The following is a 27,032-nucleotide window of genomic DNA, read 5'->3' as shown; positions in this document are numbered from 1 at the left end:
AAATTGTTTCTCCTGACAGGAAATGTGTGCCTTTCTTTTGGTCTAGTTTGTGCACAGAAGGGAAAAGACTGCGTGTCACTACTTAACTGAGACACATATTGGAACACATCCTACTCCCAGTACCTGAAAAATACTAGTCCTATATTGAAAACCACCTCCTTCTGAATACCCAAATGGTTTTCACCACGTTCAGTATCTTGCCAAAAATAGTGGAAGATTAGTGCATTTTAACTTAGCCAATGAGACAAATTGTTAAGAAAAAAAAACTCAACAAAAGAGTCAGTAATTATAATTTAGTCTTTTTGTAAAAAACTCTAAATTCAGATACTTTCTTTGACGTATTTTTTCATTTTCCCAGAGACAAATTCATATAGTTATTGCTTCTACTTTGATATATTTCAGTTTTTGTACATTCAAGACTTCATCATACAGTGTTACTAGTTACACGACTAGAAAATAGATGGTGCTGGGAGGAGAGAGAAATCTGAAAACTGTCCTGAGCACAGGCAATGCTTTAGTCCAAGGAGCCCCACAGGACTCTCCATACAAATCAATTTGCTGTTTCCTCCTCAGGTCAGCATTAAGCAACTAATTAAGCTTTGTTCAGGACCTCTTCACTTAAATTGATTTAAACGCTATGAAAAATAGTGACTGAATTGGCTTCTTGGGGGGGAAAAAAGACAAAGAAATGTGTTTTTGTGCTTCTTTTTCTCCCCACATCTGTTATCCAAATATAAGATGTCTTATTGTTCAAAATTGCATCCTCACTGTAAATGTTAAAATATCATTTCACTTAGAGCACACAAACTGCTTTTAATATATTATATTTATATTTAGTGTATATTAAGCTTTTGGATGGGTGTGAAGAGCACTGACACACACTACAGGCATCCATCAGTTCAGCTGGTGGGTTGAGAGTTTTCTTATAATGCCAAACATATGGATTCTGCGGAAGCATAAATTTTCTTCTTGAAAACGTAAAAATTGGAGGTAAAATTAAATTTCTGTAGATAGCGCATGTTCGGCTTTATATCCTTCCTGCTGATTAATTGCATTCACTTCGAGTCCCATGTGTGAGTCTGCTCCTGATTAGATGGTTAATGAAAATCAGTGGAGCTTGCAGTTAAGAAAACCCGAGAAGCACGGAGGTACATAACAAATACATTTAAAGTGTTTTCATCATTTTAAACATGAAATTCACAGGTGCAATAGAGAAGCTCAAGTTTGCCAATGCTGCACAGAAAGCAAAGCTGCAGTCCAGAGGGACAAAACAGTTGTCCAACAACAGCTTCTGTGACCTGATTGCACAGTCAGCACCCCGCAAGACTGCAGTCTCACTATCTTAAACATCTTGGTAACACTGCACTTTCATTTAATGATAATTTGGCATATTAAGCAACTCTCTGATCAAGTGCATGGCCTGCAAAGTGAATGAGCCTAACTAAAAAGAAAGCAGTGCAAAACTTGCAGCCATGAAGAAAATTGGGCACAATATCCAGAACTTTTAGGGGGGGGGGGGACTTAGTTAAATGAATGTTTTTGCATCAGTGTCACACAGATCTGAATGTTGGTCCTCGGTTCATTGATCGATATTAGATTTTGTACTTTGACAACATCTGGCCCTGCCAAGATGCACAAACTAATTGGTTTAATTACACTGGAATTTTCTGCGTTTGTGACATCAACTCTTCAATAATGTCCAGTCAGATTTTCTGTCACCGGTGGCGGTGCAAAACACTGTTCTCTCTCATTTCAGTAGTCTGGCAGGGCTCATTCTTGGTTACAGCTTCCATCTTACTGAAGACTAATTAAATGCAAAGTAATTAAATTATTGCATGAGAGAATCCTTCTGAGTAGTTTTAGATTTGACAAGATCATGTGTAATTGTGAGTAAAACTACCAGCGCTAATGAAATCACTCCTAATGGCACATTGACAGACACGCTGCAGGTTTTCACTTTTAACATGTCACAGCAGGAAATGCACAGTATTGTTAATAAAAATGTGAGGATTCAAATATTCTTAGTTTATCATTTGTTCCTCTTGTTAACTGTCTATACTGCCTATGAAAAGTCCTGTTTAGTCTAATTCATGTATGCAGTGTAGTCTAGTTTAATGTCTCTGTGCTATAGATGTGATAATGGTCATGTTAAAGTCACGTTAAGACAATCCAGGGTCACACAAGTGTATAATAATGCTAGATAACATCATTGACTCAAGCATAGACGACACAGTATGCTTGCTTGTTGATACAGTATCACTTGACTGCATTTCAAATGTATGCAGATACAAAAAATGCTGCCAAATCAATACAGACACAGCATAGTACGGGGATATGGTTTTCATTTATAAGAGATGGTTTGCAATTTGCACATCAGTGCTGCACCACCTTTCATAAAAAAACAAGGAAAAAAAACTATTTCAGCTGAATTCACTGGACTGAATCACATATTTATGCCCAAACATTGGCCTTCTCTGAGAAGTCAAAAATTAATAAATCATAACAGTGAACCAAGAAAACAATTTTTTCTGATCAGAAATGTAAGTAAATAAATGTAATTTGGCATTTTAATAAAAAAAAATAATGAGGTGATGTACAGTTTTTACTGCTTGATATCATTAAAATTAGCAAAAAAAAAAAAAAAAGGTCATTTAGAACCTCTGGACAGATCTTCCACTGACACAAGCAGATCATTTTTTCACTGTTCTCTTTCTTTCTCCGAACAAAATGATCACTTGAGAACATACTTTAATCTGTGTTTCAGTATCACACACTTAAACCACACTCATGAGCTAAAACATGACGAATATCCTCAATGCTTCTAAAACAGCTCAAACCTCAAGGCCATGGACGCTGCATACTTAACCTGTGATAGCACAACATCATTAAAGTTGTGCGCTGGAGCAGATCACTGTTTCACTTGCACGTCTCCGCCAACACTGGGGTGCTTGTCTATAGTTTGCCCCCCACGCCCCCAAACTATTTTAGCCAGGTACCCACCGCTGTGACTAGGTGTTGCTCTCAAACCTTGCCATTTTGAATATGCTCTGCCCCATTTGTCTGACAATAACCATTACCATAAGCATTTCACCAGCATCAAACACAGCGACTCAAAGACTGTTCATTTGAATCTCAGATCTTGAAATGCACTGTTTTTATGAGATAATTTCACTTGTGATTGTTCATAATGTTTTGGCTCATCAGTACACTGTGGGGAAAAAAAGAAGAAAAAACAGAAAATGTTTTGGTAATTTTCTTCCAGTACATTACTCGTTTTTTAACAGCAAATTTCTGTAAATGGTAAAAAAAAAAACAATGTGTGGTTTAAAAACATAAGTAAAAAAAACAATATGGAAAATTCCTTCATTTTAAAACAGCACATTTTACTGTATCTGTGCAGATTATTTTTACTGTGTATAAAGTTCAACATTTGTGGAATTACAATGGAAATGCTCAAATAATATAATATAGTAAGCCAACCTCATAATTGAGATCAAATACTTCAGCTACAGCAAACGGTGTGTTTGTAAAAGTGTCTTAATCTTGGTAAAATTGTGCAGCAGCATGTGTGGAATACATGAATTCAGCTTGTAAAACTGCAGCTTCTACACCACCTTTCTATTTTTATCTTATGTATTGTTACAGACTGACCCATCGGATAATGAATGACCTGTGTGGTTGGGTTTTTTTTTTTTGCAACGTTTTCTGCAAAATCTACAGCAGTTTTTTTTTTTTTTTTTGTTTGTTTTGTTTTATAGCCTGTGAAAAAAAGAAATTTGGCCTTGAGACATTGCTTCAGTAACCTTACCAACATTTCTATTTTTAATCTTCTCTAAAAACACCATGAGACCTTGAAATAGCGTTGAGTTCAGTTAGCGGGTGAAAGAAGTTCATCTGTATCTGTCCTTTCTTTGGTATGTAAACAAATGATCCTTACACAAGGTTCTCGTGAAAGTCTTGAAGTTTTGCTCTAAGGTTACTATTTACTCAGCAAAAGAATATGATTAAAATAATCAGCAAAGACATTATCATTTAGATTCATCTAGAATTTATCCTCTGGTGTTTAATGAGACAGTTTGATTAGCATCTCTTAACCTTGGGGTATGAAGTGGTTTTTAATTGGCTGACCTTGTCAGCTACCTTGAGTGTAGAGCTAGGGATTTCTGCAAAACTGGATATACGAGAATGTTATATAAAAAATAGTTGTTCCCTTTTTATTAGAATAATGATTTTTCTTAAATAAAATGGACACATTTCAACCCGGTATTTTCAAACTATTATCTCAGCAGGTTAACCATCTCCTCTGCAGGTAAATGGAGAGCCCAAAACACATTAAACTGTATTTTGTCCTTGTGGATGCCACAATTTTGAGCTTATCTGTCTGTTATTGTAACCTTTAAATAGTGCTGTGGCTGCAGTGCTGCCCATACAGAAATCCTATTTTTGTCTGCCCAGAGATGTCAATGTCCTAAAGAAAGGCCTATCACGGGGAAAGGTGTTTTCCTTAGATAAGTACTGAATACAGTCAAGAGAGTACAGGGTGTGAATTAAAATTAAGCTCTTATATGATACAATCACAATTCCAACTCGGGATCCTACAGAGTTAGTGTTTATGTGATGACTGTGTGATGTGATGTCTGCTCGTGAGACTTAAAAAATTGTAAGATTGTGCCTTCCCATACTAACAACAGTCCATTTCTGGTAGTACATAATGCATTCGTTTTTAGAAATGTGACAGAATCAAGTGAAATATCTGGATATGGCAAAGAAAAAATCCACAGTATGCTGTTGATTGACACTATTATCCCAAAATGAAATGCACTATAGGAACCTCATGCAAATTGTAATGGATAGATATCTGCAAGAAGGCACAGCCTGTATAAAAGATAGATGCAGCCTTCAATATTAGCTTTAAAGCCAGCAGGGGAAATTCAGGGGGCTTCAAAAGGAAGCCAGTTTCTATCGATGTCTGTGAAAAAATGGCCCTCATCCTCGCTTGACTTGAGACCTCGGTAAACAATTTTCTAATGATACTCAGTCACCAGAAATTATTTAGGATGACATTAATTTGTAAAGTATAGCCACATTTAAAGTAAAATAGGTATTAAAAATAGGTGTGCTTTGGGCTGTGTGTACCATTCCTCAGATCCATCCCTTGCAATATCACTTCTGGCTCCAAATCGAACAATAAAAATTAATAAATGTTTGGAAAACAACTTAATGGTCTAATCTATAGAATAGAATAAATCATATCAATGAGCTCACAGAGAACTTCACACTGCTTCCCCCTTCATCACTACAGAGCATTTTAGTATCTGTCAGCTTATTTTTGGCTTTCAAAGACCAGTTTTACTTTTCTGATTCACGCTCTCATCTTTCCTGTTTATTTCACCAGGCGGATATTTTAGTGACAAAACACAGATAAACCCATTCTTTGCTAGATGCCTGTTAGCACTCATCAGATAAAGTTGGAATGCAGCTGGTGAGCACAGCCAGGCAATTAGCAGCTAAAGAGCCTAAGTTATTCGATACCAAACGAAAGCAAAACTGACAGTGAATACTGCTTTTGGTTTCATTTGATAGACACAAGCATGGCTGCAAGTTGTCGCTAATGCTGATTAAAGTCTGCTGGATGCAACCAAATAGTGTTTTTAGTCCAAGAAGCTATTACTGATTAATTATCCCATTAGTTAGTTGTTGGCCTGGATTCACTAACTGCCATAATACGTTGCATTAATGTCATTAACGCAAACCTTGTATGAAGATTTGTGTTAATGTGCAGTGAAACACAGTGAAAGTGTTGACCGTGCACTCTCAGTATGCTGAATAAGTAAAATTTCTGTGATGAACTGAAACATTCAAGTGTGACAAATATGCAAAAAAAACTAAGGAAGAGGGAAATGTAACTCCATTTATTTCCAAATAAGTTGTGACACTGTGTAAAATATGAATAAAAACAGAATGCAGTGGTTTGCAAATCATTTCAGTTTAACTGACGATACTACAAAATTACAGTTTTAGTAACAGATCATTTATAAGGTAATTTTTATTTCAGCTGCAAAAGACCAGAAAAGCTTTGTAATGTTAAATAGTTAACATTTAATTAGTAGTAAAAACTTGTCTTTCTCTTGTTTTCACTTCAATACACTGTGAATTTTAAATGAACTGGATGTTATTCTCATTTTAAGAAATCTCCACACTTTATTCTAAACTAAGCTTTAGATAACAACTTGTATTTCTTATTTAAAAGCCATGGAGCTGTTATAGACTTGCGAGAAGGGAGCTGGGTTTGTGTGAACTTGTTTGTCTTTGTTCTTTCCCTCTCCCTTAGTTTTTTTTTTGCATATTTGTCACACTTAAATGTTTCGGTTTATCACAGAAATGTTATTATTAAACAAAATTAACCCGAGTAAATTTAAAATAAAGCCTTTAAATTAGCTTTTCATTTACTAAGGGAAAAACCTATCCAAATCTATGTGACCCTATGTGAATAAGTAATTTTCCTTATAAAAATTATAACTCATTGTACCAACAAGAACTGTAACCAAGCTTTTACAGTGACTTAAGTCTCATATTGCTGTGGAGGTGTTTTGGCCCACTTTTCTTTGCAGTATTGTCATAATTCAGTCATAATTCAATTTTAATCCATTCAGAGGTAGACTTGCTGGTATGTTTTGGATCATTGTGCAGGGCACAAACTGATAGCTGGAAATTGTCCTTCAGGATTTTGAGGTAGAGAGCAGAATTCATGGTTCCATCAATAACAGCAAGTCGTCCAGCCCCACACCATCATGCCATATATATGAATGGAAAATATTGCATTGCAATTGATGAACCATTCCAAGTATTTCACTGTAAATATTTAGAAAATCCTGCATGAAGTATGATTTGTATCACATGTCTCATGTCCCCTAAAGACGGTCTGTATCTTTGTTTTTTCTTTTTTTATTCATTTTTTTAGACAAAAGTTGTAGATACACGACAGATATGACTGATTAGCATTAACATTTACAGACACGTCTGGCTTTTGACTGTGTTGCCCTTCTGAAAAGCTCACCAGGTGTCCTCCCCTTGCCACACTGCTCCCCAAACAACCACTCATCTGCTTCCTTTAATGTCCGTGGGGCTGATAGGACACACTCATCCGACACGCTCACAGCCCAGTCATCCCAAGCTGTCATTAAAGCATAAACCTCCACCTAAAGCTTTAATCCTCCTATCAGAGAGGACCTGGACTTCCACAGTACCACAGCTCACTAACCTGGCAGTGAGTGCCCTCAGGACATCTGCTGATCTTGACTGGCCCCAGTGCACTGCATAAAAGGGCAACAAATTTTCCAACCTGAAAGCTAAAAAGTTGTTTTGTTATTAGACATGCAATGCCACAGTGGTTCGACAAGGTGCAAAATGTCAGTATACTTCCCTTGGAACTGACCTTATACTGAAGAATGGAAACAAGCTGCTTTAGCACTTAAAAATATATCAAATTAATAAATAAACATGAGGGGAAACATCAGGAGGGCGCTGAGTGCCTCCTTTGATGTTTGCCTTTTATTTAGCTTTTCTCACATAATCACATTTATTACTTTAAATTAAGGAGCATAAAAATGAACTTGTAATGTATTTTCAAAGTGTCATTATTTTTTGAATGTATGGAAAAAAGACCTTTGGTCTGCACTCACAAATGGGTCTGTTTTAAGTTTACAAAGATCTCAGCATTGTAGGAAACATAGTACGTCATTAAAAAAAAAACATAAAAGGCAAAAGCCAGCAAGAGTGATTTCACCAAATCAGTCCAGCCCCTTATAGACAACAGTGGCAGTATTGTTATGAATAATGTACATATGTGGTATTCCCCATATAATCAGACCTTCTAATGCATTCATTCATTCATTCATTCATTCGTTCATTCATTCGTTCAGGGAAAATGTGATGCTTTAAAAGTACAAAACTTTTTCTTGGTAGTTGTCAAGCTGGAGACATTAAGTTGTGCAGCTCACCAGGATTAAACTAATACAGTGCATATAATTCCCCGTTGCTTCCAAGTTTTCCATGTTTGGGATCACTCTTGGTTCACACATTTTCATCCTTTGATTTACAAGTCTGCAAAGGTGACGAAGAATCCAATGTCAGGTCTCAGTCACTGATGAAGGCACCTTTCACATTTGGTGTGAATGCAAACACAACAACCAAAAAGTGTGAACAGAAAATAACACCTTTTTTTAAAATGAAAACTCGCAGGCATTTCTTGTTGTGTCAACATTTTTTAAATCATTTAACACAGAAACATCCGTGTTTACTGACATCTTTAAAATAAAAGTTGAAGTTAGGTAAACTTGAACTCCTTTATGAACATACGGTACAGAAGCTGAAGCTGGGATGATCTTGTTTATAAAACTGGGAAAGGAAGAACAGATGTGTATTACATATATTACTGGGGGGATTACCTGTGCCTGCAGGGTGTCCTAGCATCGCACCCGTGTAGCATTGATGGACAGCCTAAAAAAACACGGGGACCTCTAGTGAGGTGCCTTATTAACTGTAGCCTCACACAGCACCTTCTGGAGCCACACAGAACTTTGTTTGTTCTCCTTTAGAAAAATGTATGCAGATAGGCAAAACATAAGACGGCTGAGACGTACATTCATCAGTTTGACAGCGCATTTGCAACACAATGAAACATGCTGCAAATACTGAGATGCCATTACAAAAGGCAAACCAGTTAAAAAACAATGCTACACACGTGTCGTCAGACTGGAGATGTGTTTTTCACTTTGTTTTTGCAGATGCAGGCCACTGAAGGAAGCACAACCACGAAACAGACACACTGAGGTGCTTTTGAAAAGTGCTTTATTCAGCTACATTTGTAAGCTGTGTCCAACTCAATCTTCACCTTTTTCGTTATACCCTGTGAACTTGGAAGGTTACACAGCGCAGAGCTTTGTATTTTAGAATCAGTATGGAGACCAAAGCATTAAAATTTGGTTTTCAGAAGAAAAGAAAAAGAAGACCCAGAGTGTGCAATACAGCATACTGTACAAACAAGGGTTTCATTCCAGCCATTTTATCATCCAGTATTTGTTCAATGTTTAAAATGTCTTTGCGCTTAATTGTTGCATGCACAACACCCTTCCTTCTAATATCTGCACACTTATCAGTGTTAAGACTATAGGGGGTATATAGAATCATTTCAAACCTCATTTAACACTGAACCATACCCCTTTCCGAAGCTCAAATTGCTCACCATGGAGCAGCAGAATGGCTCCAGACATTCATTAGCTTAATGAAAACAGGCCACTCTTCTCCTACCACCCAGCGAGCGGCTTCCCGATGTAGCCACAACGACCATCTGCTCTCCAGCTCCCTGCCAGCTATAGGATAGTCCTGTCAAAGCAGCTGAAGAAAGGCATCCACAAAGGCGCCTTAATCATTCAGATCAGAGGACGGGCAAGGACAGCAGATTTTTTTTCTTCTTCATATACACATCCCCTGGCGCCTCAAAATCCTGGTTGTGGCATTCACTTGTGGTGTTAATGATGTTCATTAAAATAAGTCAGCCCAGCACAAGATAGATGGAAAATTAGTGTCTGTTTCATAAATTGACGGGACACTTTAGGTTGAATAAGCTGAGCGAGCAGTTATTGGAGTTGCGTTGCAGCAGCCGCACACAGCTGGCAGTAAGGTTATGAGCTCTTCTCACAGTAGGAGAACCTGCTTTGTGAAAAGGTTAATGTCATTTTAGGGCTGGACAGAGTGCGTTGCAGTAGGCGGCTGACCACCTGTTCAACTCCGGAGGTGGTCTACTTTTAATCTCACCTAACGGGAAACATTTGAAAGTCGAAGCTGTTTTTTTTTGTGTGTTAGGTAGTGTTAATAGTCATTTATTTCAAGTAGAAATCAATTAAGTCATCCCCACCCATGTTTTCAAATACTGCCAGACTCACTGCAGTCGCGTTATGAGTTTTACCTTTTAATAACTGGTAATCTCAGCAGTGGTGTGGCTACCCAGAGTTACTTTTCTCAGTATGAACACTAGCTGGTGCACAGTGAGAGGGAAATGATAGCCCCAAGGCTTTAATCTAATAGTTTGTCATCAGGATAGTATTACTTAATTTCCCACTGGGAAGAAAGTCATTATTTCTGACTTTATCTCAGCACTGACCTCTGAAACAGTCTCAGGAATATTATTGGTTTGAGTCCATGTTCCCATTCGTTTTCTTTCTCTTAGCATGACTTAGATGACCCTAAACGCCACTAAGATACATGACTATCGAGGGCATGGAGCAAGCACAAGATGGACACATATGCTGGAATGAAGATGAGAGTTGCATTTACCTTTAATGTGCTACACACAGAGCACCATTATATTGATTTATTACAGGCTACATTTCAGCTTTTTCTCACATGATAAATGATCAGTGGAATGTGAGGTTATATCGATAATAGATAACTAATGGCCAGCGGGGATCTTTCATGGTTAACCTTTTCTCTGAAAAGATCAAATCCCTTTTACATGCAGCACGTAAAAAGAGAGGATGCTTAGAAAACAGTTATATGGAAATATAAATCAGCTTTTTAACTATTAATTCTCTTCTTAGGTATGCAGGACACTCTGATAAGGTCTCTCATTGCCATTATTCTCCTCTTGCATAGTTTAATTTTGTAGGGAAGCTGCTGGGACCACGGGGAAATTCTATGAAACGATTACAAGAGGAGACAGGAGTGAAGATGTCCATCCTTGGCAAAGGGTCCATGAGAGATAAAGACAAGGTAAGGCATCTATCGATTGGTGCTGAGATATAGCTGTTTGGCTGATCAAAGAGAAATATTTACAAAGACAAAGCTCTTGAAATCCTACCAAAAGCACAGTGGAATATTTTAACCAACACCATCTGAGCAGTAACTGAGATGAATAACACCCAGAATAAAATTAATAGCTTTCACTTGACAAACATATGTAGGCGAAAAATGGGAATGTTTTTCTGTGTTGTTTAATAGCATATTCTGTAATCGTCAATTATGAAGGCAAAGTAATGAATCTCTTTGCCAAAGTCATTTATTCTGCTGACATGTGGTCCCCTGGAGCCAAACTTATCCGAGCATGTACACAGACAGCCTGCTGGATCTGGTATTCACGCTCATAACAGGTCGCACTGTGCTGCTCTAGAGTTACATTGCTATTATTACTGTAGCCTCTGATTCAGACATTCAGACATGACAAAAGACTTTCAGCCTTATCGCCACTTTGGTGAAACTAGAGCTGCATTTCAATACATCGAGTACATATTGAGGGCAAAACAGTGGAAAGGCTGTTGGAGCAACTTTACAGAGGCTTTAACTGATTTCATTTTTTACACTTTTTTCCCTCTTTTTTTACAAGACATTTGTTATTCGAATTTACAGCTTTCTTCAGGTTTATTGAGCTCGTGTAGCTTATAGCATGCTGCATAAAGTTTGGCTGTCTAATACTGCTGTTTCCTTTCACTGTCAGCATTTCCATAGCTTTGTTTGCAGCTCGCAGTTATGTGTAAAAACAAGTTCTTAAGTGTCTTTGGAGAGCACTCCCTCAGGAACATATAGCAGACAGGCATAGTTAGAGAACTGGCTGTGAACATGGAGGAGCATTTAGCAGCAGGGGTTTTCAGCACATACATCACTGTTTAGTTTGGATCATCCACCAAGCAGGACAAGAACACACTACAACGGACAGTCAGGACTGTGGAAAAAAATCACCGGTGTCACGTTGCCCTCCATTCAGGGCTTATAAAAAAAAAATCCAGAATCAGGAAATGAGCACACCCAACACACCCATCACACCCTGAACATGGCCACCTCCAACTCTTCCCCTCTGATTGGTGCTGCAGAGCACTGAGCACCAAAACAACCAGACATCTGTACAGTTTCTTTCCACAGGCTGTCACTCTGATCAACACTTAAATCGCTCACATGGTGTCTGTACTAAACAGCCACCATACCTGCTACAAAAGCACGCTGTATATACTGTATGTGGTATATTCTATATACCACATAAATACTGTCAAGTCCTCAAAGAAGAACACGTATTGTTATTGTCTGTTTGTCTATTGTGTTGAGTCCATTGAGTGCAGCAAAGAAAGAGGAGATCAATTTCTTTTGTGTGTACACAATAAAAGTGATTTGGATTCTGATGATATTTAACAGAAAGATAAAAATATGAACTTCAAATAAATGCCACTGGAACAGTAAATGTAATTATGTTTAATTAATTACATATGATTATGTAATTATGTTATCATCAATAATGTAATCGCAGGACCAGAGAGACTTAAACCCCTCAAACAAATCTGTTCTAATGTTCATCTGTGTAAATTATATACAGTCCATTTAATAACTATTCTGATTAAGGTTATGAATACGTGTATTACGCAGCCTTTAGATCATACACTTGCATCTACATACACACAGACTGATGCTTAAAATAATTTAAGCATGTCCAGCTGAAGTTATGCTGTGACCCTTAGATTTTCAGTATAGGAGTTTTAGGATGATCTTGATATGTACTTAGCCATGTATGCTCAAACTAAAGAAGCTTCTGTTTTTAGACATGAACAAGTTGGATTTTTTTTTTCACACTTTCTTTTAAGATAACACGCAGCAGGAAATAGCCTGTTTCACACATAGTCCTACCATTTAAAAAAAAAAACTCAGTAGTGTGATTTAGACAAGCTGTCAGGATAGAGCGTGCACACGTGATGGTCACCTGCTGGAGATGAATGCACCAGTCAGTTAGCTGCTCTACTCGCACATCAGCACAGTCTTTTTATTAGAGAGCTGAGAGGCTAACGTCCAGTCTGGCTGCGTTAGACGTTATGATTCTCACATGCACCTCGAGTCAGGTAATGTCTAGATATGTTTGTCTGGAAACAGCATTATTAGTACAAGACACACGCAGTTATTAATATTTATTTTACCAAGATCAATATTAATGCTATACATCCAAACATTTTTTATACAAAAATGGACCAAATAGATTGAGATTATCTATAGAATAGGTGAAATCAGTCATTTTTTTCTGCGTGCTAATACCAATATCATTATATAACTGAATAACTGTGACTAAGTAATAAGTGTTTAAACTTTGTATTATAAATAGAAATTAATACATTAAAAGTGCCCTTTTATGGACCTAATGGTGAGATGGAAAGTCTTCCTTTTGAAGGCACTGAGATGAGGATTTTTTTTTTTTTTGCACCATCTAATTCTTGGATGTACCTTGGCTGGTGCAGGAGTTCATTTACAATTTTGGCTTACTGCCACTAAGTCCATCGAGTTTGCTCATGTGCTACATTAACTTGTCTTTGGTGTGCTAAATTAAGTAAAGAGGCACTAAAATGTTAATAACAGTCAAACTGTCAGCAACATAACAGTTCATTTACCTGCATGCTTTGCTGAGATTGTTATACTGGACTGAGCGAGCTGCAATTTTAATGTTCACTATGTCCCCTGCTATGTCGCCGACATGGAAATTCATCTTGAGGAAGACACGTGTTGTTTTTCTAGTCCTCGTCCTCATAAAGTCCTCGGCTGTATTCACCCAGCACACAGGACAATAATAGACTCTTAACAGTTGACTCTTACCAACAATGGCTACATAATGATCTGATTTTGCTTGGTGTTATCTGAGGGGTATTGATTTTGTGTACGGTCTAGGCAAGTCTGAGGGATTCTGTGATGAGGCTGGCTCCCAGAGGTCCTGAGTGAAAGGCTGGCAGCCTTTCAAGGCATCTGGCCACAAGGCAGTGTCGAGCAGACGCCGCCAAAGCCCTATTACATTCAAAAGCACATTGCCTACACACATTTCTGCCACCTTATCCAGTTCCACATTTAGAAGCATCAGCCCAGCAGTAGGGTAAGGAAGGTAGGCTGGGAACATTTTCACAAGAGCACCTCACAAGCTAATATTAAACCATATGCTCAATATTACACTTCGTGTACAAGTAAGAGTTTATGTGATGCATTTCACCTCTCTGGTTCCAAACTATTTCCTGGTAGTCAAGGTTAACACCGCAGGCAGGACAGAATATTGTTTATATACACAACATATAATCCTTACAGCAGTGAACCACACAATAGCTTCAATAAAGCAGGCAGTCACGCTATCTAGTGTATGCATATACGGCTCTCACTGTAAAAGTCTTTCAGCCATTTCAGGGACAAATTACTGTACCAGCTTGCAGACAGATTGGTCTGCCCACATGCATGTTTTGATCAGATACACAATAACCTAGGCTCGCTGACAGAGAAAGTGAAAAATGATGACATCTTGGGAGAAATTTTTAATTAAAGCCGACTTCTCCCAGAGGGAAGGCATTGGCCCTGTGATGCAAGGACAAAAGTTTGAAGCCCCAGATTGGCTGATAAAGTAAAGTGCATGAGTGGCACTCTCACTTCTCTTAACAGCCACCATCAAGGTGTCCTTGAGAAAAGCACTCAATACCCAACTGTTGCAGTGCAGGATGAATGAAAACAGGTTTAAAAAAAAATCCTTAGTCAGTCTTTATTCTGACATGACTGAATATTCTGTACATTGTTCAGAATGCAGCCGCTGCGTTTGTAACCGGTCCAAGTAGAAAAAAGGCCTCACATCACTTCTGATTATTTGTTAAATGTGGAATTGATTTAAGGCTCCTTTTAAAACACAGTTACCACTTGCCCCGAGCTATACTGCAGATCTTTTAAGCCGTTAATGTCAGCGTGAAGCCTAAGGCAGGTCTCGGCAGGGCATGGGTGAAGAATTAAAGGTGCTCCTGTGAACAGAGTCTGGAGGAGTTTTGTGTGGGAGTCTATATTGAAAACATGTTTACTTCTGCGCACAATGTAAGATTGAGATCAGCGCAGTGTGCCCTATCCAAACTGAACTTTCTCTCCTGAAATTCTTTCTTTTTTGCCCTGCATCTTTGCTAAATGTGCAGTGCTGTGTTGCTTTAAAGCAGTGGTTGTTATTATTTCCCTGGCATGACTTTCTCCATAAGCTGACAAAAACTCACTTCCATATCCCACAGCTTTTACCAAATATTAACAATGATAGGGGAAGTGACTACTAGAAAAGCATCCAGCTGGAATTCTAGCAAGAATGGAAATCAGTGTGATAGCTTCAGCAAGCATTTGTTCATTTTCACATTTAACTTAATTTTGATGGATATTTTCCTCCGGCAATCCATTACCTTTCTCTTCCATCTCAGAATATTTATTGAAAGGTTAATGCCTGACCTGTCCACCAGGAGACCTCACTCTGTCTGCCTGCTTAGTACACCTGCTCCTCAACCACCCTGAAATCTGCAATAAACGCATAACAAAAAACTGATAGCAAAATTAATAATTAATCAATCAGCTCTTTGATAATTCAGCAATTTATGCAGTAGTGCAATTACTATGTGTTAACCTGAAGCTTGTATTGTGCTCTTTCAGTCAAGACCACTACAATAAAAGACGATTCTTCAATATGAAGTAAATGATATCTGGCGGCATGACTCTGTTCAGGGACCCCCTTCGCGCCTTGCATGTGCAGACGTGGAAAGCATAATGCGGGGAGAGCACACCTCCCCGCCCTTTTCCATCTGCATACACGAGGAGCTTCAGGCAGGGAGAATGATGGGAAGCCCCCGGCACAGAACTGATCAGGCATCAGTGACAATAGATAAGACATAAAAAGCATGAAAAGGAGGAGTTGGGGTGCAAAGTAGTTTGCAGATGTGCAGCATCTGTAGGGAGGATAAATGGCGCCTTGATTTATTCAAATTAAACATTTATATTAAAGATATTAATTTGGCGAATTTCTGAAAAAAACACACAAAACACTTCCCTTCCTCTTCTATTTTTCACAGGAAGAAGAATTAAGGAAAAGCGGGGAGGCCAAATACGCCCATCTGAGTAACGATCTGCACGTTTTAATTGAGGTCTTTGCTCCACCTGGAGAGGCCTATTCCCGCATGAGTCACGCCTTGGAGGAGATAAAGAAATTCCTAGTACCAGTAAGTTTAATACTTTGCACAATTTTTCTTTGTAATTTTTATTCCTACACCGTCCTGTACAGTACAAACAAGCGCATTTACTGCTGACTTGACCATTTCTTCATCACCCTTATTAGCATGCAGCAGTAGGAGTTTACAGTATCGGGGGTTTGTTTAAATAATAGGAAGATACGAGCGTGAAGCTTTTCTCTGCATTACAACTACCGTTCGACACTACATGCCCTTAGTTACAAATGAAAAATAATGTATTCAGCAATTAAAGTGCAGTATGGAACAACTTCCAAGACTCCAGCAACCTAGCCTGGAGAACTTAGCAATAATTAATGTGCATGTTGTGTACTCTCGCTGAGTTTAAGCTGTAAATATTAATCAAGCTTTGCAAATGTGACAAGTCTAATAGAGGAGCTGTGCTGCATGAGTCTGCTTTATGAAGTTCATGCTTCTTGCTATACTGAACCAATATTCTTGCAAGAATTTTGTCTCGGTGGGCCAGGAGGATGATGGTACCGCACTGAACAAAAGCAGCTACTAATGACTTCACAAAGTCTGCCAAAAAACAGTAGGGAAGTACCTGATTATAGATCCGCTCCTGATGTTTCTGTGTGCACGCTTTTAGGGAGAATGCGCGAAAACAGTGGTTAAACACTTCATCAGAAGTTAAGCTAAAAGCCAAGAGAATCTATTTATGTGTTTGTTGGCTGGTGAAAGGGAAAACTGATGGGAACAATTTTACCACTTTGAGTTCCTTGGTGCATTCTTGCTGCTCCTAACACAAACTTGTGAACATGTGACTCATTACCAAGTGGTGCAAAACAACCACGAGAACTTACCCATGCTGTAAAGTGTTGCATACAAAGCAATTAGTTGAACCTTTAGAAGCTTATGTTTAAACCTGCTTTTCTAAGCCTTTTCCCCCTTAGTTTCCTATTTTTGCACCTGTGAGAAACTCAGTAATCTTTACTAAAAAAGGACCCCTCCTCTTACTTTTTTTTTTTAGTAAACTGCATTATTTGATGCTAATCAGTGTGTACACAGGACCAGCCGTGATATAGGACTAGTTGTTTTTTGATATATCCACTCATTCAGAGATTTTAGGTTAGTTATTTTAGATCTTTTGTAAAGATTTGTCTGCAAAATGACCTGGGAAAGAAGCAATTAGCTTTGAGAATGTACCTCCACAGTAATCCAAAAATGATTACCGTGGAAGTACATTTTGGGCAGGTGGATGTTAACAAAAATGCTCCTTTAATCCAAAATGAATCCAAGCTTAAGAAAACTGTTAAATGTTGCTAGTTAATCAGACATTTCCAACACTAATTTCACGCTGAGTGAGAAAAATAAACCCCGTATTTACTGAAATTTGAAAAAACAATGCAGTAAGGTAGGCAACATCAAAATTCAGCTTACACCTTCTCCACATGACAATAAAATCACATTAAAAAAACTATAGTACCAATTTCAGAACACATGTTCGCTGCCTCGGGTGTATTATTAGGATTTTGCAAATAAACTGCACATAATGCAACACAGCAGGCATCTGTCAGTAGTAGTAGTGACAGATGTTTCACGCCTCAGGTGAGGAGTGGCATATACATGTCCTGCTATTTTTTTTAATTGCTGCATAATGCATTAGGAGCTGCATTGTAAAACATGTTGTCAGAGACGTGCTCTGATAAATCATGAAAAGCAACATATGGTGGTTACAGGTGTATTTGCGGTGTACTCATGCATATGTGAAAGAAAAGTTGGATGAAGCCTTTTGTGGACCCAGAGTGAGCTGAGCAGTGTCTAGTAGCCGAAACCAAGTAAAGATACCAAGCTTAGCAATGTTGTCTTTGAAGACACAACTATAGTAGAACAGGATGCACAGTGCCAGAGCACTACAAAATGAACAGGCCACTGGTATGAATGCCTCTAACCAAACAAACACAAGCAACTTTCATGAGGGAGGCCTGAGGCCCAGACGTCGTCTAATGAGCTCTGTGCTCGCTGCTCAATACTATGGGAGCAGATTGGCCTTTGCCATAAAATACCAGAATTGGCAGGTCCACCACTGGTGCCCTGTGCTTTTCACAGATGAGAGCAGATTCACCTTGTGCACATGTGAGAGTCATGAAAGGGCCTGGAGAAGCAATGGAGAACTTTATGTTGTCATTGTTCAGCATGCCCAGTTTTTTGTGGATCAGTGATGGTCTGGGGAGAAACATCCATGGAGAGATCCACAGACCGCTACAGGCTAGGCAACGGCACCCTGACTGCTGCCAGGGACCTATTGTCAGACCATATGCTGGTGCTATATTCTATCAAATGATGCAGCATCCTTCTGTTTCTAACACATCCCACCCCATATCATTATAGCATCCAGCATGTTTTTTCTCATTGAGATCTGATGTGTTTTCAAAATGTTCCTTTAATTTTTTTTCCCTTTTTTTAAAAAAAGCCCTAAATTATCCATCTCCTTAAGAAACTTGGCAGCTGAAAAATGGGGAAAAAAGAAAAACCCCAAAGCCACAACAGTCTCTCAAGAGCACACTCCCAGCAGTATAGCAGAAGTTTACTCGGTCCTTCTCATCTTCACTTGTCTCTTTGGTCTGTCTTTGCCGAGTCTCCTGCTATTGCCAGAGCTCACTCCTTCTCTGTGCCAGGCATTCATCCCAAGGAAACAACTCCATGGCCTCCCTACCATGGCCTCCCAGCTCTGGGTGCCTTTGCCCATCTTTTTTCCTTGCGTTGTTGTGGCGCTCTCCTGTCTCCATTTTTAAACAGGGTTGACAGGGCAAGTGTGCCTCATTGCATTCATTTGGTAGATGCTGGTAGAACGTTAGACAACCCCCCAAAAAGTTTCAGAAAACATACACATATCATACCAAAATAAAAACATGAAAACTATAAAATAATAAAAATCTATTAGCAGTAAAATATTAAGATGTGGCACCAGGTGACACATTAACCAAAACTTGCATCACAGGTTTCTTGGATTGGTTGTTAGTATAATGAACTACATAGGGACCCATGTTGAATGTCAAATTACTGTAAAGAAAGATCAAACTTGTTTTTCGCACCCTTCTTCTTTCTGCTCTGATTGACTCTCTGTTGGAGCTGGCCTCAAGTGGCCATTTGAGGAACTGCAGTTTATTGCAGGGGTCAGGTTCCATACTGTTTTATACTTGACACTGACTATTTTGTAAGAGCCTAATTATATTCAGCTACTCTTTTAATATGTTCAAAACATAGGTTTCTTTTCAGCTCAATGGGAAATGTAGAGTGTAGCTCATACAGAAGTTGATCATCCTGCCACAAACATGCTCGATTTGAATCAGAGATCCCCCGTGGAAAACTACCACTGACTCCTGCTGGCGTTTTGCTGGATTATGCTTCATAAACCAAACTAAACTCAACATGATGCAGCAGGCAGAGAGATGTGTAGCTGTCTGTCACAATGCCACATGCGCGCTATGGTCACTTTTAATTAGACATTAGCATCAGTTGATCATTTGTTGTCCATCAGAAACAGAGCACATACAACTTGATTTGAATTTTGTCAGAAGCTGATGCAGAAAGCTTACCAGGACTTACAATGAAGCAGAATTGCAAATCAGAAATCAGTCCTGTTAGCTCAGAATTTATGCATCTAAAAATAAAAGAAAAGCAAACGGGGACCTAATCAGTGCGTTACTGTAAAGACAGACGCTTGTGAGGCCTTCATCTTGAGCCAAACTGCAATGGAAGCATTTTGGCAGATAGCCAGTGACACAGATACTTTAATGAGATATACACTACTTATTTGTTTTTCCATAAAGTCAAACAAAATTAAAACTGCTGTAAAAACTGACCCAGGTGTGCTTGGGTTTACTCATACTGCACTATCCTAATTATTTGGCCCAGACGTCCTGGGTGAGGAAGCTTAGAGACCACCTAAAAAATTGGTCAGGGATGCAGAGTTAAATATTCTGCATTATTATCTCCATAATAGAGCCAGACTGTGCACAGCTAATTTTCTGTGGTGCTGTTTGTGTTGAGTTAACTTTGAAAGAACTTGTAATGTGAAAGAACTTTTAAAAAAAAGATGCATTAGTTAGAATTTGATTCTTTAATAGAGCTCATCATTGTATTATATACAACTGGTGTGCAAAAAATATGAAGTCTTTTATCTAGTACAGAGGACAAGATATGTCTGAGCACTTTTCCTGAGGCAGTCTATTCCCCACTCTTTGTTAGATACACCTTTCAGCCGCTTGTTAATGCAAGTGTCTAACCAGCCAGTAACATGGGAACAAGTCAAAGCATTTAGTCATGCGAACATTGGCAAGACAAGCTGCCGACTTTCAAACTGAGCATCGGAATGGGGAAGAAAGGTGACTTTGAATGTGACATGGTTGTTTATCAAACCAGTCAAAATATTGCCTGGTTTAATGAGTCTCAATTTCTGCTGCAGCATTTGGATGGTGAGGTCAGAATTCTGTGCAAACAACATGATCCATCCTGCCCTGTATCAACAGTTCAGGTTATACTCGAGGATATATGGGAGGGATAATTCACTGGCGCACTTTGGGCTCCTCAGTACCACCTGAATATAATTCAAATGCCACACCATACCTGAGTATTTTTGCTGATTATGTCCATGCCATTATGACCACAGTGCACCCATCTTCTGAATCTTAGTATAACTAAGTCAAGTTGCTTCCAGCAGGTTAACACACCATGTCACAAAGCTTAAATCATCTCAAACTGGTTTCTTAAACATCTCAGGGAGTTCACTGTACTCAAATGGCTTCCACAGTCACCAGATCTCAGTTCAACAAAGCACTTTTGGGATGTGGCGGAACAGAAGATTCACATCATGAATGTGGAGCTGATAAATCTGCATGTTTTTATCATGTATCATGAACCAACATCAGAGGAATGTTTCTAGCACCGTTTTGAATCTATACCACAAAGAATGAAGGCAGTTCTGAGGGTCCAGCCTGGTACTAGCATAGTTTACCTGATACATAGCACCCACATTTAAACATAGATTTTGTTAACACCTTCAAATTCAAATACGTACATTCACACTGCCAGACATTTCTACAAATCCAGTGAGTCTCTGAGTATACAGCTTTTTGATTCTTCAAACACAATAATAGCACTAATAGCACGACTCTACCCCTTAAATGCATTATGTTGGGAAACAAAACAATCTTATATAATCACTGTAATCCAACAAATGTCACACGATTTATTCAAAAGCTAAGACTGATCCATTTTCTTTGGTTTATTCATGTCTTTTAACCCTCTCAGGCTCAAATTAAACTTTTTGTTGCTAATGCACAACCAAGTCCTGCAGTGGTACTTCTGAGTAAAAAAAACCTCATAAAATATGTATGTGGGGTAATCGGGTTGTTAGTTTTTAACTGTTGCAAATTGGCAACGCCTGCCTTGAGAGGGTTAATATGATGTTTTTGTTGGATAAATGTATTTACCTTGTTCAATACTGCCGCAGGTGTCAAAGGTGATCTGACACGACAGCGTCACTTATAATAAAGCTGATGATTGAAGAATGCCAAATTAACTTGACTTGTTATTTTATGGCCACAGAGACAAATAGCTGGCAGACGCAAACATCACAATGATTGGTAACGCTGCACTTCATGTGTTGACCTCTTTAAGTCTAACTTAAGCTCTGTGAAGGACATTGCATGTGCACAAGGTCATGCATGGTCAGAATTAATCACAGTGAGCAAACAATCTGGCTCGAGAAGCCTCGGCTTGGGCTTTATCTCTGTATACTCATGTTAACACCTTTGTCAACAGTCTACTTTTACAAGCTCTGGCAGGTTTGTTGAGCTTTGAATGAGCTGCCAGATTCCTTATTAAGAGCTCTGCCAGTCTCCTTGAATTAAACAGAATGCTGTAGGCCTTATTTGTTCATTATAAGAACGTGCACAGTCTGTCACATGTCCACCACCATGGTTTCATTTTCTTCTTTCACGGTATGTTGGTGTCAGTGTTTTCAGTCTTTATAATCTGTTCATCATGTGGCCTGTGCATGACACACAGCCTGTTACTGTAAATGAAGACATGTCTGACATGCTGCAGTTTAATGAATGCTCAGTTTTGCTGCAGCCGTATTGAATGTGTTCACATTCATCAAATCAAGGTTGCTCACTATAACAATGATAAAAATTTCTCTTTTTTCCACCTCAAAATCATGCTCCATTAACTTCTTAAGAAACAGTGAAGGTCAGACATGTAAACAAGGAGAAGAAAATTTAAGTAGAGAGACACTAACCTCTTGTTTTTAGATATTCTTTCTATGGTTTGGAAATGAACTGAATGACTGAATGAAAAATGTGTGCTGCAAATCCTTCGACAATATGTAGCTGAGGAATTTGATCCCGAGAAAAATTATGAATAAATTAAAGAAGAGCGTGATTGCAGATTTGTCTGCTAAAACTGACGACTGATAACGAGTCTGCAAAAAGGGTTACATTTCACACATTTAGACAATTAATGAGTTCAGATTTTTTTGTGTTCACACAGAATTAGTTTAATCTAATAATAAGCTTTTGTTGAAGATCTGATTACATTCAGTCCTAACTATGAAAATCACAGAGTGGGTAAATGATGTCTTGTAATATCCTCATGACTAAATGTGATGTGATCCATAAGCCTGGCCTGTAGGTAGGAAAGGGCTAAACTCCACGTCAGGGGTATTGAAGCTGTGCCTCTGGCTCCTTTGTCCATCCGCCCATGACAAAAAAAACCAGATGACTTTGAAAATAGAAATAAAAAATTGCATTTTTATAACATTTTTATATTTATTTAACATTGTTGTAAATGATTACTTGCATTCTCCAATTGTAAAAATGTGCAGTCAATCTTCTTCAGGTAAAGTGTGGTTCACAGGTGGACCATGAAAAGTTATAGTATTCATAAATAGTCCAGTGCAGAGTGATCACATGTGGTAAGAGTTTGATCATTTACACGATTATTAGTGATAAAAGGCTAAAAAAATATCTGCCCATGATTTTTCATTTATTAAGCAAAAAAACCTACCTGGCCCTATTTCAAAAATTGATTGTCCCCTAAACATAATAACTGCTGATGCCACCCTTGGCAGCAAAAACTGTAATCAAGCATGTGATAACTGGCAATGAGTCACATTATTGTGGAGGAATTTTGGCCCACTCTTCTTTGCCGAATTGCTTTAATTCAGCCACATTGGAGGGCTTTCCAACATTAGGAGCCTGTTTACGGTCATACCAGAGCATCTCAATGTGACTTGAGTCTGAAATTTGTCTAGGCCACTCAAAAAAACTTAATTCTGGTTTTGTTTTTGAAATTTTTTGGTTCATTGTCCAGCTGCATAACCCAAGTGAGCTTGAGCTTCAGGTACAAACTGGTAGACGGACATTCTTCTTCAGGAGTAGAGAGCAGAATTCATGGTTCCATCACCAAGCAGCCCCAGACACTACCATCACACTACCACAGAGTTTTTTATGAAAAGCTCTGTTAGTTTTGCAGCAGATGTAACGGGTCTAAAACCTTCCAAAGAAATTCAGCTTTTATCTCATCAGTACACAGAACATTTTCACCAGTCTTGGGGAACATCAAAATGTTTTTTGGCAAATGTGAGATGGGCCTTTGTGTTCTTTTTGGTCAGCAGTGGTTTTCTCCTTGGAACTCTCCCATAGATGCCATTTATGCCCAGTCAGTTTCTTATTGTTGAGGAAAAGAGGCCTGCAGCTCTTTGGATGCTTTTCCCTGCTCTTTTGTGACCTCCTGGATGAGTCATTGAAGCGCTCTTGGAGTATTTTTGGCAGACCCACCAATCCTAGGAAGGTTCACCACTGTTTTCTCCATTTGTGGATAATTGTTCTCAATTGTTCACTTGAGTCCCAAAACCTTAGAAAAGGATTGTAACCTTTTACGGACTGATAGATGTCAATGCATTTGTTTCTAAGCCTGCTATTGAGGGTTTTTTAAATCATGACATGATGTGTTGCTTTTTGAGGACTTTAAGCCTACTTCAATTCGTCAGACAGGTTCTGTTTAAGTTATTTCTCCATTCAGCTGCTCAGCTTTCCAAAAAAATCACCATTAATTCAGGATTTATCAAGGAGAAGGGAAGGGATGCAATTTCCTTTTTACACAGGGCCACATAAATTTGAACATCTTTTTCCCCCTTAATAAATAAAATCATGATTTAAAACGTGCATTTTGTTTTTATTCGGGTTATCAGTGTCTAATATTAAAATTTGTTGGAATGTGAAGTGTGACAAATGTGCACAAAAAATATCAATAGGCTGACAGGCTGTGTCAAATCTAGAATAACTCTGTGGTGTCCATTGTATGGACACCACAAATTGGGTCTTTCAAAAGTAAAAGTTGAAATTGCTGCTCATAGTAACATATATTGGGTTTAAATGTTTGTTCAAGAGGACGTATTTTTCTTGGGGCTCTCCTTTTAGTCATGCGGCCATAATGTGCTGTCATAAGCAGTGACAGCCAAAGAAATCTGTTGCTGCCTTGGTGTCATTATAGAAACATTTCGCCCATGGTAGCGAATCCCGTGGACTCGGTTTAAGTGTTTCGTAAAAAAAAAACAAAAAACCCACGCTTGTTTATCTGTCACCAGTGACAAGATAATGAATGCTGTTTTGTCCACTCCCTTATCTGCTGTGTAGCGATCCGTATCATGTTGATAGCGGGCTGAGAAAAATGGTTCAGAATCGCAAGATAACGATATTCCACGCAAAGTTGTTGAAAGTGTCAATTACGGTCTGTGTGCAGACAAATCAAGGGCTATTTTTGTATTGCATTAAAGTGAGAAAAATATTTGTCTGATTTAATTTCCCGTTTCTGTCCTCCTCATCCAACATCAAGATAAATCTTGCCCTAAATTTGTTGGTTAGACACCTTTTCTTTTTTCTGGCCATCTGGGAAGTTAACACTAGTCTTCGAAACCTAAACAGGAAAATAGTTTTTCTTCTTTCCCCAACAAACCCGCGGCTCCTTTGAGAAATATTTATTGCCTTTTTCTCCACCACTAATCTTTCCTCTGCGTTTTGAGTCAAACCATAACCAAAAGATTCTTCACTGGCTAGTCACCGCTCAGCAAAGCCACAAGCTCCCCTTGGGTGTCGAGATAATTTTAATTTGATGACATTTGCTGCTGTTGCAAGCATCTGTTGCAGTCAGAAGACAAATGACCTTCTCTGTTTTGTTTTCTTACGAGACGTGCTGCATTTTGTTTCCACAGGATTACAATGACGAGATCAGACAGGAACAACTCCGAGAGTTATCCCTGTTGAACGGCTCTGACGAGTCAAGCAGAGGGAGGAGTGTTCAAGGGAGGTGTCTACGACCAACAACCGCAATAACCACAAGGTAAAGTTTTAATTACACTCACAAGCACACATAAATACATAATATTTATACAGACACTTCTCATCCTAATTATTAGTTTATTTAAATTATTTTTTATTTTTGGTGTTTTATCATTTTTACTGGTGTGTTTCTTGTGTGATATTTAAAACCATTTCATTTTATTTTTACTCTTTTATGAATTCACTTGCTTACATCTGTGCAAAAGCCAAACTCACATTTCATTTCTTTATATTCTGAACTGTATTTTTTTTAAGTCTTCTTAAACTATACTTTTATGTTTGAAGGTCTTTCCAAGTTTTTCCTTTGGACACTGGCTGCTTTATTACCAGTTTTTAAGTGCAGTCTTTGTACTTGACCACTTGTTTGTTAGGCCACTTAATACTGACCTATGGAGCATTCAAGCATAAAAAAATCACCCAAACCAGTCTCATGTTTACACAAGAAACAATTCTAAATTGCTTCAGGCACTTTTTACTTTGTAACTTCTTGGCTGCTGCAAAAACGTCTTTAGCTGAAGTATCCAAAAATACTTGAATTTACCATGAATGGCATAAAATTGTATTTTTGTACCAACAAAGTGATTCCTTAAGAGCTTGTTGCTGAAAACTTGGTATATCTACAGCAACAGTATCTCAAAGTCATGTCTTTAAGAAATAGCAAAAAATCCAGCAAAGATGGAATACAGGACCTGAAATATGCGTCTACTGTTCGCTGAAACCTCATTAGAAATCATCACCATGGAAGCACAGCTGTCAAAAAGCCATTCTTAAACAAGGGAAATGGGAAGAAAAGGCTGAGGTATGAAAAATTACACAACAACTGATTTTAAAATCAGCAGCAAAAAAGTCTTTTGGTACTCCATATCCATAGTCTATATTCTTCTGTAAAACATGGCAGGGGCTCTGTCATGGTTTAAGAAAAACAAGATCTCTCATGTTTAATGGTCAATGCAATAAAAATGTGTAATTTTATGCATTTGCAGGCAATCCAGAGCCTAGCACCTAACCTGCTCTGAATGACAAAATAAATGTGTTAAAAAATAACAATGAGGCACCCACCTTCATGGTTCACCTGTACATGTTTCTGTATTTTATGCAAACCAGTTGTGAGTATTCCTAATCATATTGTATTTAATATTTTTTAATGGTTTCTTTTCATTTTTTTTTATTTAAAATGTGACTTGTTTTCCATGTAGCTCCTGTAGGCCAGCCTATGCAGAAACAATAAATGCTACAGAGCATTTCATTGGATCAGACATTCACGCATCCCTCTATAAGTCTCCTTTTGAGTTATTTATTTATCTAATTGTTGAGCAAACTGACCATAATCCATGTGAGCTATGGAAGTCCCTCTGGAATAACCAGGTAGAGTGTGCCATGAAAGCCTGGCCTATTTCTGGCAGCACATCCATATGAGCAAAGTCCACCAGCAACATTGGGACGCTCCCAATTTAAAGTCACCACCAGTACCACCACTTTCTTTTCCAGATTTTCCCCTTGTGCTGCAATGATAAGCGATTTTTGTAAATCTCCATTAAAAATATGCACCAATAATTCCCATTTGAGTGTCTGTATTTTTGGATCACAATAGGTTGCCAGCTAGTGAAAAATAAGCTGGAGGAAGACAAATTGCCATACCCTAGCTGTATCA

At 38.4% G+C, this 27,032-nt stretch overlaps 1 protein-coding gene across 3 annotated transcripts in view; it reads left to right on the top strand.

Annotated features, from left to right (window-relative positions):
• The window catches only part of khdrbs2 (KH domain containing, RNA binding, signal transduction associated 2), a 66,459-nt gene that overhangs the window by 13,486 nt on the left and 25,941 nt on the right, over positions 1 to 27,032 (top strand). For all 3 annotated transcript variants that reach the window (XM_087849721.1, XM_087849719.1, XM_087849720.1), the window contains 3 exons: positions 10,654 to 10,770; positions 15,864 to 16,010; positions 25,255 to 25,382. In XM_087849721.1, the coding sequence (XP_087705847.1) occupies positions 10,654 to 10,770; positions 15,864 to 16,010; positions 25,255 to 25,382 (392 nt within the window). The remainder of the gene's footprint in view (positions 1 to 10,653; positions 10,771 to 15,863; positions 16,011 to 25,254; positions 25,383 to 27,032) is intronic.

This window comes from Neolamprologus brichardi, chromosome 13 (assembly GCF_056152115.1).
Source record: "Neolamprologus brichardi isolate AB-2024 chromosome 13, ASM5615211v1, whole genome shotgun sequence".
In the NCBI taxonomy this organism is placed as follows: domain Eukaryota; kingdom Metazoa; phylum Chordata; class Actinopteri; order Cichliformes; family Cichlidae; genus Neolamprologus; species Neolamprologus brichardi.
Note: the sequence above shows the minus strand (reverse complement) of the source record. Positions and strands in the feature narration are given on the sequence as shown.